The 20,998-nt window shown below is 38.0% G+C and overlaps 1 protein-coding gene across 1 annotated transcript in view; it reads right to left on the bottom strand.

Moving 5' to 3' along the window:
* The window catches only part of SUCLG2 (succinate-CoA ligase GDP-forming subunit beta), a 263,732-nt gene that overhangs the window by 196,343 nt on the left and 46,391 nt on the right, over positions 1-20,998 (bottom strand). Inside the window, exon 2 of the mRNA XM_021695237.1 lies at positions 16,787-16,928. Within this exon, the coding sequence (XP_021550912.1) occupies positions 16,787-16,928 (142 nt within the window). The remainder of the gene's footprint in view (positions 1-16,786; positions 16,929-20,998) is intronic.

Genomic DNA, 20,998 nt, shown 5'->3' with positions numbered 1-20,998 from the left:
TCTCAAGCAGGAAGGGAGGGCTTTGGTGGGAACGTGCCCAGTGTAGTGTTTTGGACTAAGCTTTAGGAAGCAAGAGGATGTGCAGACATGGATCAGAGTCCCTGGGTGAAGGCAAGCAGTTTCTTGAGTAGGGCTACAGATGCTAGAGGCCCTGATTCCTTGGCTTTGGGCTCAGAGTAAAGGTCTTTGACTGTGATTTTCTGTCACTCAGAAGGGCTCTATTTATTTTTCCTGGAATTTGTAAAGCACACTAATATAGCTACTAAAGGTGCAATTCAGAGTCCAGCTTGCCTGGACCTCTTAGAGGATTCTTCTATAAACTAGATGATGACTTATCTATGAAATGTCTTAGGAGGATTCTATGAGACAAAACAGGCAAAGCACTTAACAGCATTTATTAAACATACATCAAGTTCTCAAGACAATGTGAGCCGATTTATTTCCCACCACATAAGACATGTATCCAATAAATATTTGCTGAGTGCATGAGTAAATGAGTCTCAGCTTCTGCCTAAGTGTGCTCTTCTGCTTGAAAAGGGAAAAAAAAAAAAAACCCCACATACAGGTAAAACAAATCTATCTTCAAAGACATCAATTAGGATGATAGATATGAACATTCCAGTGACAAAAAAAGAAAAAAAAAAAACAACATTTCATTTTGCAAATGGGCCTACTGGCATTCTGGTTTATACATCATTCTCATGAGTTTGGTTGCTAAGTATTTAAACTCTTTAGTCTGATGAATTCTGATTTGGTACCCAAAAGTTTCCCAACCTGCAAAGGCAAAAAGAAATTTGGGGTTTACTCAAAGGAGTATTGGTTTGAGGGGTTGCCCACAAAATTCTATCATGGAAGGTAGCCATGTACACATCCCTCAGGCAGCATGCTTCTCTTTCCCACCAGTAACTACCTTGCTGATGCCTCTGTTCATGGCTTCCCACTTTCCTGCCGTGGCCCATGGGGCTGCTACCCCCTTAAGTTTTGCCTTCTCCCTAGACCGAGCTTAAGGACATGGCCCAACGGCAATAGAAAAAAATAAAAATATACGCAATAAATTCATAAAATAAAATAAAATTAAATTAAATAAGCAAAACAAAGGGCACAGTGAATAAATGTATGGCCAAGGTGAAAACTTAAAAAAAAACAAAAAAACCCTACAGGGTGTGTGTATCAGAGAAGTCCCTCTTGGTCACTGTTACCCTAGATGGAGGGTTCCTTGGGGGTCTATTGTCTTACTGATTTTTCCAATCTGTAATCATTTATGGAACACATAATATGTTTGAGGTACCAGGAATGCAAAGATGAATGGGAAATAGCCTTGGGCCTGGATCAGAGAAGCAAACTTTGTCCCACCCAAGCGTTTTACTCCCCACTCCTGTAGTCATCTCTAATAGTGTCAGGAAGGCCTGTTCATCACCTGTTAGTCCTTCATGTAACAGCTGCATGAATTAATGGGATAATACTCCTAGCTATCATATTCCATCCTACTAAACAGGTTTCAAATTAAAGACAGTTGCTATCAAAAAGTTATCCTTAGCTCAGTCAGTTAAGCGTCCAACTCTTGATTTTGGCTCCGGTCATGATCTCAGGGTAGTGAGATCAAGCCCTGCACCGGGCTCTGTGCTGAGAGTGGAGCCTGCTTAAGAGTCTCCCTCTCCTTCTGCTCCTTCCACCCCTGCTTGTATGCGCACTCTCTCAAAAAAAAAAATTATCTTTAAAGTTACTCTTTGAGTAACATGACCACATATTTTATTGTTTAAAATGAGACAGTTTTGAGAGCAGGACTGCTATTGGGATTGCTATATGGGATTGCTATTAATAACAGTTCTGGAATAATAGACGTATCTATGTCTGTCCCAGGCAAACCAATAGGGATGGTCATCTATGCTTAGAGACATGTATGAAAATTTTAAAAAGATGATTCTTGAAACCTCCTATCCTGGTTTATGGGAAAACATATAATCTATTTCCTAAATGAAAAGTATTGTGTGAGAGGTCAGACCACAATTATCGCATAAGGAATGTGCTTCTTCTGGGACAAAGACCCCATGTCAAATTACAGCTACTACCCCAACCCTGTGCACACTGACATGTGGAGCATATCACTTACCACAGCAGCAAAAACCACGGCAACACAACAACGTCTGAACTGTTGGTGGGGATGTAAATTCGGTGCAGCCATGATGGAAAACAGTACGGAGGTTCCACAAATTTTTAAAATTAGAATTAGCATATGATCCAGCAATTCCACTTCTGGGTAATTATATGAAGGAAATGCAAAAACTAACTTGAAAATATATCTGTGCCCCCATATTTACCGCAGCATGATTTACAACAGCCAAGATACAAAAACAACTTGAGTGTCCGTCAATGGATGAATGGATAAAGCATACACACACACACACACACACACACACACACACACACACAGAACACTATTCAGCCATAAAAAAACAAGGAAATGCTGCCATATGCAATAAAAATGGATGGACTTTAAAGGTATTATGCTAAGTGAAATAAGACAAAGAAAGACAAATACTGCATGATCTCACTTATGTGTGGAATCTAAAAAACAACAAAACAAAACAAAACAAAGAACTCAAAGGAACAGAGAACAGATTGGTGGTTGTCAGAGGCAGGGGGTGTGAGGTAGGTAGAATGGGTGAAGAATAAATAAGTCATGCAGATATAATGCATAGTATGCTGACTATAGCTAATGATACTTTACTATATGCTTGAAAGTTGGTAAGAAAGTAGATCTTAGAAGTTCTCCTCACAAGAAAACAAAACAAAACAAAATTTCTAATTATGCGTTGGTGATAGATACTAACCAGATTTAATTTGGTGATCATATCCCAATATATACACATACGAATCATTATGTGAAACCAATAAAGTGTCATATGTCCACTATATCTCAATTCAAATATATAAATATATATGATGACAACATCTACCCATGTTTCTTATGAGCCAGACACTGTAATAAGACCTAGGTCACTCCCCCCATCAAACTCATGAGTAGATACTACTGATATCCCATATTTTACAGATGAGAAAATGGAGCCCTATAGAATTTAAAACATAGCTAGTAAGGGGGTAGAGCAAGACTTGAAACCAAGGCTGTCTCCTCCAGAACTCACCTCCTTAAATACCACCACATGCCTCCCAGAAGATATCACTGAGAGGTGACAGTTAAACTGGACCAAGATGGATGGGCGATAATTATAATGATAATGATCCCAGCTACCCATTAGTGAGATTCTGCTAAAGTTTATACATACATGACTTCATTTCACTTCTTTCTCTCTCTTTTTTTTTAAAGATTTTGTTTATTTACTTGAGAGAGACTGAGAGAGCACACGAGCAGGGAGAGGGGCAGAGGGAATAGGAGCCCTAAGCGTGGAGCCCAACTCAGGGCTCGATCTCACAACCCTGAGATCATGACCTGAGCTGAAATCAAGAGTTGGATGCTCAACCAACTGAGCCACCCAGGTGCCCCTTCATTTCACTTTCATCGCTACCCTGGGAAGCAAGTATTATTACTTAACCCATTTTACAGATGGGGAAACTGAGGATTCTAGAGATTAAGTCACTTGCCTCAAGCCACACAGCTAGCACAGGGAAGGCTCAGGATGTGAACTTAGCACCAATTCCAGAGTGATCACTGGGTTAGAAGACACTCTGTGGAGGAAAGAACATGGACGGAGGCAGGAAAAAAAGTGATGTGGCCACACAGCAGAAAATAAGCACAAAGCAGGGGACAGTGGGGGAAAGACAGACCATGTCAAACACAAGTGGCCATGGGAGTTTCACCTGAATCCACTGAACAGGGAAGCATAGTAAGGAATTCTGGGCAAGAGGAAAGGCATGAAGGGATCTAGATTTTCTCATGTTTATGATGCTCACGTGTAGGTTATTTATAAAGAAAATATATATTTATGTGAAGCTGCTTTTCAGTGCTACATCTAGCACCTGAAGACTGGGAACAGTTTGAGTTTTGCATATCAAATACTTTAGCACTGTTATTTTTCCCCTGTTATCCACATCCCATCTGCTTCTTTCTCCCCATACTGAAGTGACTGGTATATTCACTCAAATAAAAGCCTGAAGACAAAAAATATTCTAATACTTGGCCCACATTTAATTTGAGGGAACAACAGACTCAACAATTCCTTTAGCTTGTTCCAGGTCAAATGAAAGTAAAAAAAAAAAAAAAAAAAAAAAAAACATAATTTGGGTAGCTTGTTGCTCATCTGGTTTTCATCCTAAGGTAGATCAAGCAATATGTTTTGTTTTTTTTTTAACTTTCTCAATTCATTTCTTGATTTTTTGTAAGTAACCTAGAAAACTCAAGTGGAGCCTTAGTACTATTTATGAACATCTGTTAAACACTGCCAACTCCTGTATCAACCACCTTAGGGAATAGCGTAGCATCTTAAAAGCATAATTCCTTAGGTAATATTTATTCTGTTGCAATGTAAAAAAAGAATGGTTTTCATTTTCTTTCAAAATTAATCAACTTTTGATTTCATATATACCACCATCTTCCATCAACCAACAGCACAAGAGTAATACATTCATTATCAAATCATCTGACGAGCTGTACACTAAATATAGTTTAACACTTGGGTATTATTGCAAAATCACTGAGCATTCTTATTTTTTATCTGCTGTTGATGTTTTTAATAAATGTTATTATATTCCTTTTATTATACCTCAGAACATGTGCTCAGTTTGGACCAAAAATGAAGAAAGAAAAGAAGAAAGGGAAATTGGTGAGTGCCTCATTTGTATAAGGCATGTGCTGCATTTGCATGTTTTTTATCTGACTCATTCCTTGAAGTGTATGTTCTAATCCTCAAGTTTACAGTCAAGTCAGTTATGGCTGAAGTAATCAAAACAGAGCTGGGGGGGGAGAGGTCTGTTCTGACTGCACAGTCCATGCTCAGTCTAAGCCAGGAAGCAGAGGGGCCATTTTCCTCCAAATTCTATATGCTGTGGAGAATGCTACGTGATCACCAAACCCACCTTCCCCTCTTCCTAAGTGTGCCTTGAGACTTTACCTCCCTGTCTCTCTTGCCATTCACTGCGATCACCTGAAGAGCTTCAGCCAACAGAACATGAGCCGAAGCAATGTGGCCCATGCAAAATCCCTACGTGGAATCCGTCATGCTCTTTTCACCTGTTAAGTGGCTGGAATGAACACAACTGCCAGGTAATGTCTGAGAACCATGCGCTGGAGAGAGCAGAGCAGAATGACAGGAGGCTCGATCTGTGAGTCAGCACTTAGAGGCAAACCAAGAAGACCACGCTGGACTTCTACATGATTAAGAAATAACCTCTTTATTTTTTAAGCTACTGGGAATCTGGCAGCTTATGGGTTACAGGTGCTAGCATCACCTAACATGCTGAAACAGAAAAAAAATAATCTAAGTCACAATAAGAAATAACACAGCCAATCTGGGAATTACCATACAACCATTAAAACAATGTTTTTGAAAAAAAACTTAACACTTGGGTAATGTTCATGTTATAATGTCAAATTTTTTAAGTAGAATTACAAAACTATATGCATTGTATTTTCCCAAATTTAAGAACACTCTCTCAATTATGTTTATGTGCATGTGTACACAGGAATTAATGTTGCTGGCTGAATGAATGCGTAAGAAAAATGGAGGGAAATATGTTAATATGAAGGCAGGTTCCCTCTGGATAATGGGTGTTTTTACGTCTTTGTACTTTTCTGTATTTTTTAAATAAAAATAATTGAGCACATTATTTTTATAATCAGAAGAGATCTGTCTGTTTTCATGTAAGATTTCATTAAAAGGCCACTATATCCAGACAGACAGATAATACAGAGCTAGTGCCTACGCCCACTGAGCCCAGGCAAAGCTGTTCTACACTTACAACCCTATAAACCACCCTCTGGACATTAAGAGCTATCAAGCTGTACCCTGGGTGAGTGAAAGACCCCAAAGAACAATAATTCAGAGGAAAATCCTGGGAAATGAGACCATGTGGCAACATAGCTTCTTTGTTCATTCACAATGAGGTAGCTCTAAAAAACAAGTTAATAAATAACTCCATTAACAACACACTGAGAAAACAAAAAGTAAAATTATGTCAGTTCCCGTGGATACACAATCATGGGCATGCGGAGCTCTGATGCTATTCAGAACCAGTCCCTAAAGGAAAACCTTTCCCTCTGGTGTAAATGAAGATCACATGAGATCCTGCTTACTGAAGGCTCAACATGATGCCAGGCACATGGCAAGAGGCCAAAGGTTAAATGCCACCACTATTATTTGTATCGGTTAAAACGTGAGGAGAATAATTAATCCTTGCTTTACTATACTGCCAAAATTCAAGTTGAGGCATTGACTTTCAAAGTGCTGTTCTCATTAGTTTCTCAGGAAAGTGCATAGGAAACCATATGCACTTCCATAAAGCCTGCCTGCCTACACACAACCTGTCTTATCTTGCCCTGCACTCTATAGGTCTCCTGCTGCTTTTACCCAGGGAACACCACAGGACAATTAGGGAAAAGATGCTCTAGCACAGAGAAATTCTAAGGAGATAAGCAGAGAAGCCCATTTATATTTTCAGACTCGGGAAGAAGAGCAAAGAACATTTTATAAAATGGGGGATGTCTTTGGAAAAATAAGTACAATAGGAAATAATACTAAAAGCTACAAATTGTTGAATGGGTTCCTCTTCATAAGGACAGTTAAGGAAAGCCTTTAATGTCAATTAAGGTGTTTCTTTAAGGATCATTTATAAGTAAACATGATCATGAGCAAGTGACCATATTCTGACTAACAATAATATTTATTGAGCATTTATTATGTCCCAGGAACTATATGCTAAGCATTTTTTGTCTGGATGAGCTAGCGTTCCTGGCAGAAAGCAACAAAAATTAACTCTAGCTGAAATAAACATGAAGTAAATCACAGAAAAGATACTGGGGAGGTGCAAGAAGGAGGTGGGAGAATCAGTCGCAGAAAATAGGAAGGCATCAAAGGGGTCTAACAGGAGCCAGGAACACAATCAGATCTCACCACAGGAACCACCCATCTCACAAGGACACCGTCATTACTCCTAGAAAGCAGACACTGCTTCAACCTCTGATGGGCCACACTCCCATGCTTGCTTCTTTGCACTCCTGATTGCAGATTCGTAACAATGGACGGCTGATATGAATGTAAAATGAAGATTTACTCCACAGAAATCAATGTTATTCTCACCCATCCTTATAAGACGATCATGACCATCATCTCAGCACAAAGGATAGGTGTTCCTAACCATGAAATGTGATATGACAAAGCCACAAAATCAAGGCTTGCCATGTATTTAATTGCCTATAGGATTAATAGTACATGTCAATCAGTAGTCAATGGGCAGCAGTTTCCTTTTTATATAAAATACAATTCCTTAATGCTGTAAGTAATTCACTAGGCTTTAGGATGTGATTATATAAAACTCAAAGAATAAGTTATCATATTGACAAATGGAGACATGTTGTAGCTGAAAGCAATCCAAAGCTAACTAAGTTCAATAAAAGCTCCTTATCTCCATTCTAGGATGCATGTCATTAGCTCAGAGAAGATTAATTTTTCCATTCATATTTCAATTTCTTTCCTGGCAAAAAATAAAACTGTGAGTTTTTGAATTACAATCTTCTTGCTTAATCAAATGTTGAGAGTCTCACATCAACATGATTGGAATAATTAATAAATTATGCCGACTCCTAAAACTAAAAGGTAGTAGTCCTAGATAAGTTTCATCTATACTTATACGCAATTACTCCATTGGGACAGGCTTTCAAGTTACATGACAGACACATTCTTTCATTCATCTTTAAAGAGAAGTGAAAGGCAACGTAAAGAGTAGTTATGCATACAGTAGGTACTCCATAATTATCTATTGATTTTATACATTAAATTTAATTACAGGAGGAAAGCGTAATTAATAAGCCTTCTGAGAAAACTGTATACAAGGGGCACAATGCCCTCCCTAAAGCATGATTACAAAAGGTAGTTCATACAAACTGCTGCAGAAATGAGTATTACCCACATATTAAAAACTTAATTCACCAAACCAGATTTACTCTCTCAATCAGACATAAGTCTATTTTCTATGCAAGAAAATGAGGCTCTCACTCAATCTCTTATCATTATGAATTGTGTTTCACAAAAAGGTTTGCATTACCCATTTCAAACAAATGCTCAAATGAACAAGCTTTCTATATGGCAAAACATTCTACTGCCCAAAGAGATACAACAAAATGAATCATTAAGAAAATATCTGCAGATTACACAGTTTCTATAAACTGTGCCTTAGAACTTGCCACATCTAGTTTTAATTCAATCTTCTAATTTATTAACATGCATTTTCCATCTTCAACATGCTGACTCAACACATAAAAATCTCCCAAGGATATCATCATTAAGTTAGCAAAGAGGAAAAATGCTTGGGGAGGAGATTAAATCTAATCTGGCTGGGTAGAAATCCTATCTTTGTCATTTACTAGCTGTACAACTTTGGCAAGTTTTTAACCTCACCCCTACCTGTTTTGTTGCTTAGCAAAATCACAACACTACACTAACAATGGCAACATTTAGGGAAGGAAGGGAAGATGGTGTTGTAGGAGGAGATTCCCAGTCTCATGTTGATCCATGAATACAATTAGATAATTATTATATCATCCTAAATACCCCAAGAACCTATCTGAGGACTGGCAGAACAAACACCACAACTGAGGGTAGGCCACATCGAGGAGGACAGGAAGTGCACAGATACTGCCTGGGAGAGAAACAGATTGGGACCACTGTGGTGGAGGAGAGCCATAGTTGCAGAAAGGGGCAAGAAAGAGACTAGCACACAGGGGAACATACGGGGAAGGCGAATCCCCTGGGAAATTAGCTTGGAGGGTGAGAGAGCCCAAATTTCATGGGTGCTTGTAACCAGTGGGGCTTGAAGCCTGGAATTTTGAAGGTCAGCGTGCTTGGCTCTGGGAGAGCTCGGAGGACATTGGGGCTGCTCTTGGAGAAAAGGCAGGGCAAACAGCCGACAGACCTACAGCATGGGAACAGTGATCTGAAGGGCACCTGGGGCACACAGTGGGGAGGTTAATTCCTCATCTCAGAGCTCTGAGGCTTCAAGCCCCACTGGTGAGAAAATCAATAAGGAAACAATGGCTTTGAATGAAACACTGGAATGGATGGATTTAACAGATATATTCAAAACATTCCATCCTAAAACAGCAGAATATACATTCTTTTCAAGTGCATATGGGACATTCTCCAGAAGAGATCACATATTAGTCCACAAAATAAGCCTCAACAGATTCAAGAAGAATGAAGTCATACCATGCATCTTTTCTGACCACAATGGTATGAAACTAGAAATCAACTACAAGAAAAAATCTGGAAAGACCACAAATACACGGAGGTTAAATAACATGTTACTAAGCAATAAATGAATCAACCAGGAAATAAAAAAATTAAAAAGTGCATGGAAACAAAGGCACATGAAAACACAATGGTCCAAAACCTTTAGGATGCAGCAAAAGCAGTTTTAAGAAAGAAGTTTATAGCAATACAGGCCTACCTCAAGAACAAGGAAAATCTCAAATAAACAATCTAACCTTATACCTTAAAGAAGCTAGAAAAAGAACAAAAAACAAAACCCAAAACCAGCAGAAGGAAGGAAAAAATAAAGATTGGAGTGGAATTAAGTGATATAGAAACTAAAAAAATAATAGAACAGATCAATGAAACCAGGAGCTAGTTCTTTGAAAAGATCAACAAAATTAATAAACCTCTAGCCAGATTCATCAAACACACACACACACACACACAAAAACACAAGAAAGAACTCAAACAAAACCACAAACGAAAGAGGAGAAATAATAACCAACACCACAGAAATACAAAGGATTATAAGGGAATTTTATGAAAAATTACATCCCAACAAACTGGACAACCTAGAAGAAATGGATAAATTCCAAGAAACCTATAACCTACCAAAAATAAAACAGGAAGAAATAGAAAATTTGAACAGACTGATAACCAGCAATGTAATTGACTCAGTAGTGAAAAAAAACTCAACAAACAAAAGTCCAGAACCAGATGGCTTCACAGGCAAATTCTACCAGTTACAGGAAAGTTAATCCTTATTCTTCTCAAACTATTCTAAAAAATAGAAAAGGAAAGAAAATTTCAAAATTCATTCTATGAAGCCAGCATTATCCTGATACCAAAACCAGATAAAGACATCACCACAAAAGAGAACTACAGGCTAATATCCCTGATGCACACAGATGCAAAAATACTTAGTAAAACACTAGCAAACAAAATTCAACAATACATTAAAAAATCAGTTGCCACAATCAAGTGGGATTTATTCTTCAGCTGCAAGGGTGGTTCAGTATTCATAAATCAATCAACATGATACATCACATGAACAAGAGAAAGGGTAAGAACCATATGATTATTTCAATAGATGCAGAAAAAGCATCTGACCAAGTACAACATCCATTCATGATAAAAATCCTCAACAAAGTAGGTTTAGAGGGAACATAATTTGACATAATAAAGGTTATATATGAAAAACCCACAGCTATGAGCCTCACCAATAGGGGAAAACTGAGAGCTTTGCTCCTAAGGTCAGGCACAAGACAAGGATGTCCACACTCACCACTTTTATTCAACATAGCACTGGAAATCCTAGCCACAGCAACCAGACAACAAAAAGAAATAAAAGGCATCCAAACCAGTAAGGAAGAAGTAAAACTTCCACTATTTGCAGATGACATGATACTATATATAGAAAACCCGAAAGACTCCACCAGAAAGCTGCTAGAACTGACACACGAATTCAGTAAAGTTGCAGGATGCAATATCAATGTATAGAAATCTGTTGCATTTCTATACACCAATAATGAAGCAGCAGAAAGAGAAATTAAGAAAATAATCCCATTTACAGTTGCACCAATAATAAGACATCTAGGAATAAACCTAACCAAAGAGATCAAAGACCTATACTCTGAAAACTATAAAGCACCAATGAAAGAAACTGGAGACAACACAAAGAAATGGAAAGGTATTCCATACTCATAGATTAGAATATTGTTAAAAATGTCTATACTAAAAAAAGTCTATATACCCTAAGCAGCCTACACATTTAATGCAATCCCTATCAAAATACCAACATATTTCACAGAACTAGAAGAAACAATTCTAAAATCTATATGAAACCACAAAGACCCCAAATAGTCAAAATAATCTTAAAAAAGAAAAGCAAAGCTGGAGGCATCTCAATTCCAGACTTCAAGTTATATTACAAAACTATAGTGATCAAAATAGTATACTACTGGCACAAAAACAAACACACAGATTAACAGAACAGAAAAAGAAAACTCAGAAATGAACCCAAAGCTAGATGGTCAGTTACTCTTTGACAAAGCAGGAAAGAATGTCCAATGGAACAAAGACAGTCTCTTCAACAAAGGGTGTTGGGAAAACTGGACAGCAACATGCAAAAGAATGAAACTGGACTACTTTCTTACACCATACACAAAAATAAATAAAAAATGGATTAAAAACCTAAATGTGAGACCTGAAACCATAAAAATTCTAGAAGAGAAAACAGGCAGCCATTTCTCTGACATTGGCCATAGCTACTTCTAGATATATCTTGAGGCAAGGGAAACAACACAAAAGCAAAAATAAACCATTGGAACTACATCAAAATAAAAAGCTCCTGCACAGTGAAGAAAACAATCAACAAAACTAAAAGTCAACTTATGGAATAGGAGAAGATATTTGCAAATGATATACCCGATAAAGGGTTAGTATCCAAAATATTTAAAGAACTTAACTCAATACCAGAACACAAATAATCCAATTAAAAAATGGGCAAAATATTAAGCTCCACTCAAAACCCACTTTTTATATTAATTTCCTAAATATCACTCTTAACTAGAATGACTTGCTAATGTGTCTCAAAAGAGAAAATACATCTTTTAAGCCATGCAACTGGATATTTGAAGTGACATTTCATTTGTCATAGCATAACAAGTAAGGTTATTAAATGTATAACTGTTAGCAGAAGAAAGATTCTAACATCTGGCTGGATTATGTTGGTATAGACAAATTCTGTTAAGAAGCAAAAAAAAAAAAAAGGGCAGACATGAATACACATTTTTCCAAAGAAGACATACAGACCACCAATAGCCAAAAGACACATGAAAAGATGTTCATCATCACTTAGTATCAAGGAAATGCAAATCAAAACCACGATGAAATATCACCTCACACTTCTCAGAATGGCTAAAATCAACAATACAAGAAACAACGGGTGTTGGGGAAGATGTGGAGAAAAAAGGAACCCTTGTACACTGTTGGTGGGAATGCAAACTGGTGTAGCTACTGTGGAAAACAATATGGAGGTTCCTCAAAAAGTTAAAAATAGAGCTACTCCATGACCCAGCAATTGCAGTACTGGGTATTTACCCAAAAAATACAAAAAAAACAAAAAACAAAACAAAAAAAATACTAATTCCAAGGGATATGTACCTTTCTATGTTTACTGCAGCAATATTTACAATACCTAAGATATGGAAGCAGCCCAGGTGTCCATCAATTGGTGAATGGAGAAAAAAGATGTATATACATTTATACACATACATGTATATATATACACACATATATATATAATGGAATATTATTCAGCCATAAAAAAGAATAAAATCTTGTGATTTGCAAGGACATGAATGGAGCTAAAGAGTTATCATGATAAGCAAAATCAGTTAGTTAGAGAAAAACAAATACCCTATGATCTCACTCATATGTGGAATTTAAGAAACAAAACAAATGAGCAAAGGGGAAAAAAAGAGAGACAAGTCAAGAAACAGACTCTTAACGATAGAGAATAAATTAATGGTTACCGGGGGGGAAATGGGCTAAAAAGGTGATGGGGATCAAGGAGTGAACTTATCGTGATGAACAGGAGGTGATGTGTGGAAATACTGAGTCACTATATTGTACACCTGAAACTAATATAACACTGTATAACTAACTGGAATTAAAATAGAAAATTAGAGGAAAAAAAAGCTAATTAGAGGAATTTCAGATGGGTAAGTAGGGGGAGATAAGAGAAAGTATGGAGCAACTGAAAAATGACAAATTCCATTTGGGCCAGGAGAAATGGAGACATACGTAAAGAGACGGCCCATAGGCAACCAGGAATGTGGGTTCAGACACAAAGAAAGAGCTTTGTGAGGTAATCCATACAGAAAATCCTGGAAATCATAGGCATGACTAATACCAACATTTGTTTTCAAAATTGTTTTTTTTTTTAAAGATTTTATTTATTTATTTGACAGAGAGAGACACAGCGAGAGAGGGAATACAAGCAGGGGGAGTGGGAGAGGGAGAAGCAGGCTTCCCGCCGAGCAGGGAGCCCAATGCGGGGCTCGATCCCAGGACCTGGAATCATGACCTGAGCCAAAGGCAGACGCTTAACGACTGAGCCACCCAGGCGCCCCTGTTTTCAAAATATTTTATATATACCATTGTATTTCAAACACATCCAAATATGAATAAAGTAGAAAGGTAAACAAATACATTTCAATCATTTACAAACTTCTCAAATTAAAAAATGAACTCTCTTAACACATGATCCAGAAAATACTGATTCTCTCATCTCTGATTTGTCTATAAATTTGAATCATGACAGCCGTGAATATCTTGGAATCATATGCTGATAATGATGATGATGGTAGCAATAAACTCTTATATAACACTTACCATATGTTAAGTATGTTGTCCTTCTCTGTAATTTTTCTCCTTTAAAATATAATTGTAGAGTAGATGTTCCGTTTTCAGGGCAATCAGATATACATGTGATCCAGCTTTAACCTTAACCTCAAATCTATTTAGTAAAACTTGTGCTATTGGTTCTTGTCTATGTTGTAGCAACAAGCAAGTCAATGCTGTGAAGTTTTGCCAGATTCTTCTTGTTTTTCTCTCTCTAGCCAATCTCAGTGACTTTTATATTTACAATCTACTCGTTTCATTTTTAACCAACTAGACTTGGTACCATCTCTTCTTCCAATACTTTAAATATTCCCTCTGATCAAAACTGTCTATTATACAACAAAAGCCAGAGGAGACCTTCTTCCTCCAAAACTCCTCAGTGAGTAAGAGAAGGCTGACTCATTCATTCAGGAAATGGGGGGCTTGGATTAGTGCTCTAAATTCCCTTTTCGCTCTAAACAGGATCGGAGAAGCACTCCTATGGCCACACCACTTAAATGAGTATCACAGGTAGCACGGGCCAAGGTACAGACACAGCTGGGTCAATCTCAATCCTTTTATCCACTTTGATTTTCTTAAAACCCCTCCTCAAGAACCAAAACGGCTTTTTGAAAAGTTTATTTTAATGTTTTTAACTTTACTTCTATTTAAACTTGCTTTATTGCCTGTGTCTTTCCCTGCCTTCACTCAGGCCCCAGCATATAAATGCCACCTTGTTATAATTCCTGCAAAGCAAAAATTCTGTCTTACAAACACAGTATACAATGCCCAACCACAAAGCAGTGGCTGAATAAATGCTTATAAAACAAACCAGTGACCAAGAAGTCAATTAGTTTAGTAAGCCCAAAAATCTCCATTGGAAATCTGAAAGATAAGCCCTCTCTGTTGTGGTATGCCTAACTGGGGAGGGGATACTAATCAGTTGGCTTCCAGAATTCCCTGAGGGACCCTTGGACCCGGAATACTAGTATGTCAGCACATTTGTGGAAATAATGGGGAAAATGAAGACCAAAGACCGACTTGAACTTCACATTTCTTTGTTCTCATTACCCATTCCCTAAACCACAGGAGTATAAAACAAAAATGATCCTTTCATGTAAAATGGTTGGAATACTAACGTTTACTGAGTCTATTCCCACAATGCACAGAGGAGCTCTCATCTAGGTGTTGGTTGAATTTTACCATTTTTTTTCCACCATGAAAACCAATTTTGATAGTTTTTGAAAATGAAACCAATTTCTATTTCTTAAACTATAAGTCACTCTCAATTTTTTTTTTTGAAGATTTTTATTTATTTATTTGAGAGAGAGAATGAGATAGAGCATGAGAGGGGGGAGGGTCAGAGGGAGAAGCAGACTCCCTGCCGAGCAGGGAGCCCGATGCGGGACTCGATCCCAGGACTCCAGGATCATGACCTGAGCCGAAGGCAGTTGCTTAACCAACTGAGCCACCCAGGCGCCCGTCACTCTCAATTTCTACATTGAGCATCTGAAAATTACAAATTAATTTCCTTCTAGAATGTAAGTTCTGAAAAGAAAGAGGGCTTGCTTATCTTCCACAACAGCTGTAGCCACGGTGCCTAATACATGTGGCTGATAATCAATAAATATTTGTTGAAGGAAGAATAAACATGCATTTCAACTGACATAACATAGAAAGGATCTGGCATATAAGCATCTGGCGGAACTCTGTAAGGGAGATAAAAGAACAATTACTAGCTGAAGTACCTCATTCCTTACTCTTAAAAGAGCATAGAAAATTAGGAGATTGAAAATGGAGCCCGCCTCTATCTTGCACTCTCAAACTTTTGCTACAGCTGCCTGGCAAGGGCAGTTAGAAGATGCTCCATTCTTTATTTCTGGTGGGAAGCCACCACTCTCCAAAGCTGCAGGCAAAGAATACACATGTACTTCCTTCCAGTGTCCAGATCTATGCTGTCCAATATGGTAGCCACTAGCCTCACGTATCCATTGAGCACCTGAAATGTGGCTAGTGTGAAAGGAAATGCACTGGAAATGTAAAATACAAACCAGATTCCTCAAGAGCAGGACAGAAACCAGATGTACACAATCCCACTGATAATTCTTTTACATTAATTACATGTTGAAATGACAATAGTTTGGATATACTGGGGTGAGATATACTGGGGTAAACAAAATATATTACTAAAATTAATTTCACCCATTTCTTTTTAGTTCTCTTAATATGACCTAGAACATTGTTACTTATGTGGCTCACGTTCTATTTCTACTGGACAGTGCTAAACCAGATTGACAGTAAGAGAGTCTGAATACCACTAGAAGGAATATTCATGGAAAAAACAGCTGGATCTGATTCCTAATTTCTCAATCTATAATTGGGAAATAAGGTAGATTTTCTACACATATCAATGTATAGTCTCCCTTAAAGGCTCACAACAGCACTTGGAGGATAACACAGTAGCTTTGATTTCTAGATAAGGAAACTGAAGCACAAAAAGGAAGGCACTTATACAAAGTTACAGAGCTGGTAAATGGGAGGGCAAAACCCCGATGCAAAGTCAGCCTGGCTTCCAAATGCATGCACGCTCCAGTCACTCAGAGAGAAATTTCTTCATGTTCTAGAGGCTTAAATAAGGATGCCAACCATTTTTCCTGCCTTACCTTGCTGTGGGCTTCTCTTTGACACTCTATTCACCCTTATTTCTCCCAGCCACTAACCCACAGATCAAGAGAACCAAGTGAAACAGTGGTGGAAAAATTCAGAAAAATTACAGAGTGACATCCCATACCCTGCTATCTTGTAAAAAAGAACCAAGTTTTCCTAATTGGGCTTTTTAGCCTTTATAATTCAAAAGCTCTCCATCGTATCTGTCACCATTAGAATAACCCGCTACAAAGAAATTTACCTACTGGTTCACTGCTACCTGTGAGGTCACTAATTTGGGCAAGTGTTATTTCACCTGTTGTGAATTAGCTTACTTAGTTTCTTAGCAGCCTCCAGAGCTTCCTTTGCAGTGTCTGCTACAAAGAATCTTTGAACTCTGACTCCGTGGTCAGACATCAGTTTCTTGCTCTGGTATTCCTGCAGGTTCAGCCATCTTCGCGGGGTTAACTGAACTACCTAGAGAAATTGAGAGAGAGAGAGGTAAGAACACTTAAAAATAACAAGAAAAATAACAGGCAACACATGTAGCCAGTCTTACAGGTACCCTCAAATGACAATCAGCAACAGAGGTTTTTTTTAAAAGGAAAAAAAAAAACTACAAATTCTTCATGCTTGTTTTTCTAATCAAAAATGTTAAGGACAACTACACACACAACAAATGGATGCAGGTTTAAAGAAATGGTGAGAACTGAATAGGGTCTATCATCAAGTTAACAAGAATGTGCCAATGTCAATATCCTAGCTTTGACACTGAACTGAAACTAAGTAAGATGTCAACATGAGGGCAAGAGGGGGAAGGGTACATAGGACTGTTGCACTTCATTTGCAGTTCCCTATGAGTCTATAAGTATTTAAGAATAAAAGGTTATTTTTAAAAACGCTAAGAACTCAGGGCGCCTGGGTGGCTCAGTTGTTAAGCGTCTGCCTTCAGCTCAGGTCATGATCACAGGGTCCCGGGATCGAGCCCCGCATCAGGCTCCCTGCTCCGCAGGAAGCCTGCTTCTCCCTCTCCCACTCCCCCTGCTTGTGTTCCCCCTCTCGCTGTGTCTCTCTCTGTCAAATAAATAAATAAAATCTTTAAAAAACAAAAAACAAAACGTTAATTATATAGGATATGCCTCCCCCCATTATATAGGATATGCCTCCCCCCATTGCCACCCCAAATAAAGCTCATAGCATTATTTTAATAACTGTGTGCACATCGTTAATCATTGTAAGGTATCTCAGAAATTTTTTTAACACTTTGAGGTTCGACAAGCCACAGATTAATCCACTTCTTTACCATAGTTTTTAATAGAAGCTAGGCACAGTCATTATGTGTTTAATGATATTATCTCTTTCACACACCAAATTTGAGGATCATAATCTGAAACAATCATCATTAATTAAACTACTTCCTAAAAACTGCAACTTGTGTATTAAAGTAACTTTAAGCATCATGTAGAAGTGGTTTTCCAATATGTACTATCAGTTAGTTCTTAATCTGTGCTGAAAGAAAGTAATCAAAGAGCAGAACAACATGAACAAATAAATTCTTCTCATTTTATTCAGTAAAACCAAAATCATTCCTGATCAAATCTATACACCCCATTTTTAAAACAGAAAAAAATGAATATACCTAGTTTAAGCTCATTTCCAACCATGAGTCATGATGCAAAAACAAACACACACACACTACTCACAATAGGTAAGATAACAATGCCATTAATGCACAAACCAAAAAATCAGTCACACAACTTGATCACAAGATTGGTGGAGGAAAATCACCTGACACGCTTCCTAAGTGGTTTCTGTCAATGGCCTTGGTGGATGGCCAAGACAATATCACACAGACCATTAACAGGTTCACAGGGCTTTACGACATGGAACCATTAGGTTTCAGGACCTCAAATGTGTCCTTAAAATGGCACTTTCTTCTGGAATCTCCAAGCTACAATGCATTCATGGATCTCTTCTGGACCAGGGACATTCCAAGAAGGCTCCAGAATCTTAAAACTAAACTGGATTTTACTCAAGGGCAGAGAGTGTCTTCAACTTCTTTGTATTTTAAAGAAGAATGTGATGGTGCTTGGCATTTGGAAAATACTAGTTAGATGGCCAAATGAATAAGGCGGGCCTTTGTCCTTTTGTTCTCAACTACAGGTAATTTTTCATTTCCAGAAAGTGACTTTCTCTAAACTTTCTCTAAAGATAGAAAAGTAAAAGTTCTTCAGACCTTAAAAAAATAATAATAATCTACACACACTCGTAAAAACTCAAACCTCAACATAATCGAGCCTAAAGAAATCTCTCTGTTCCAGCCTTCCGAACACTGGTAATGATGTTTTAAATGTTGAAGTTATCTACACTTCATCTTCAGAAATAAATAATATTGGAGTCAAAATAAATTACCAGACAAGCTATGCTCACATCATATACTGTATGATTTATTAACTGTTTATGATTTGTTAATCTTACTTCTGAATTTTTAAGTCTTGATGAAACATTAGTAATTTGAAAAACACAAAATATCACACACGAACATACTCATTGACTTAAGTCTTAATAACACATCGTACGACAAATGTACCAAGAAAAATTCAAGTTTCAGGCATTTAGTAAAAGCTTCCTAATGAAAGAAAAGATTAAGCATGAGATATATACTATATTCTAGGACCACTTTTAAAAGGCAGATGGGGAAGGATCAATGGATTAAGTTTATGTTGACACATAAGCCATTAACAGAAGAAGAAAAAAAGAACTACAGTTTGAAAAGAGCATGTGAGAGACTAAAAACAGCCACTAAAAACAGTGTGGTCTGGTCAATTCCTTTTCATTAGAATACTGGCCGTATTAATTTTGGATATGTTAATGCAATCTGCTGCAAACTAATTGCAATTGATCCAAAGACCAGCTTCATAGACATATAATACAGATTGACCGTTTCTGCATTGACTCAGATGAAAGCCTGCTTAAAGTCTGTTGTTCTTAAATTGAAAACTAACACAGTGAACATAGTTCCAAGCCACAGCAGATACCCAAGCTATCACTCCACAATCATTTTACAGAATAATCATCTACCTTTGTTAAACCTAAGCTCAGAAGAGTAGGGTCCGTGGCTGGGTCTAAAACTTCATCAATTCAACTGCATTTACTAAGAATCTGTGGTATATCCAGAGAGGAAAAGGTTAAGTCTAACTCTGCATTTTCAGGGGGAAGAAAAAAAGGAGAGAAATTTACTAAGTGGATGGTGTCAAGTATGCTGGAAATGTAATCAACTGCTAAATCATAAAAGCAATAATATTTTAGAATAGATTCCTCTCCTATTATGGAGCATTGACCATGTGCTAGGCATTCTACTAAGCACTCATGTTATCTAACAGTCAAAACCATTGTGAAAAGTGAAGTATTATTATTTCTCTCTGCAACTGTTGTTAATGCAAACCAACCAATACCGCTAGTCTTCTTCCTTCTAGATACTTCCCTGCCTTAGATGAAGTTAGGTGCAGCTGTGTAACTAGTTCTGGTCAATAAATCATGAATATATATGGTGTAACTCATGTGGACAAACATTTGATTACCAACGTTTCTCCCCCTAAGTTCTCTCTCTCGACATGGGGAATGGGAATATTTATGTTGGCAGCTAACCTATCAGTTAGGGGTCACAGTGAAGACAGACACACTCCCAGGTCACTCACAATGAATGCGTAATGAAAAATAAACCTTTGTGGATTTCCAGCCACTGAGATTCTGGAGAATACTTCTGACTGTGGCAGAGCCTAGCCTATCTGTAGCATCTTGACTAATAAAACCATCTTACAGATCAGGAAACCCAGGCTGAGGGTTAAGTCACTGGCCAAAGATCACAGGCAGCTGTCAAGCAGCAAAATTTCTCTAATCCACACTGTTGATCCACTGAGTCATACTGTTGGCCCCCTGTGTTTATATTATGGTCCCACCACATTCCCAGAGGCCACTTGGTGATAAAGACTGAGACCAGGATAGTGAGATTGTGTTCTTCTCCTCAAAAAGCCAGAAGTCTGCCAGGAATGGAATTCTCATGAAATGCCGGCACAGTGCTTGTTAGGAAAAATGTAACTGCTTCAGACTTTGGGAGGGAGGTAGGGAGGTGGAGATGTCCTAAGACACCAGAATGGTAGAAGCAGTTTATTTGAACTCATAGGAAGAGCTACCTGTTAAAACCCTAGACTTGTATCTTCCCAGGGAATTCATGTACTCCGGAATGTGAGCAATGGAAAGAGTTTAAGGACCATTTGACCCAGTACCTTTCAATACTTTCTGCCAGTTACTTGCCCATTTGCCTTCAGGTCAATACCCAAGCTCTTTGCCAACTGACTTCTGCCTAAATTTGAGACCCCATTCAGAGACTGAACAGTGAGAAGAAGACATCAGGCTGCTTCTTCCTCTTTCTGAGTCAGGCTTCAGGTCCCCCCAGAAAGCCCTTCCACCGTAATTCTAGCTCCCACTGTCTGCCCCACCATGACTCCTGCACTCATCAGCTGGCCCCAGACTCTGATAACACCACC

Source organism: Neomonachus schauinslandi, chromosome 1 (assembly GCF_002201575.2).
Source record: "Neomonachus schauinslandi chromosome 1, ASM220157v2, whole genome shotgun sequence".
NCBI classification, from domain to species: domain Eukaryota; kingdom Metazoa; phylum Chordata; class Mammalia; order Carnivora; family Phocidae; genus Neomonachus; species Neomonachus schauinslandi.
Note: the sequence above shows the minus strand (reverse complement) of the source record. Positions and strands in the feature narration are given on the sequence as shown.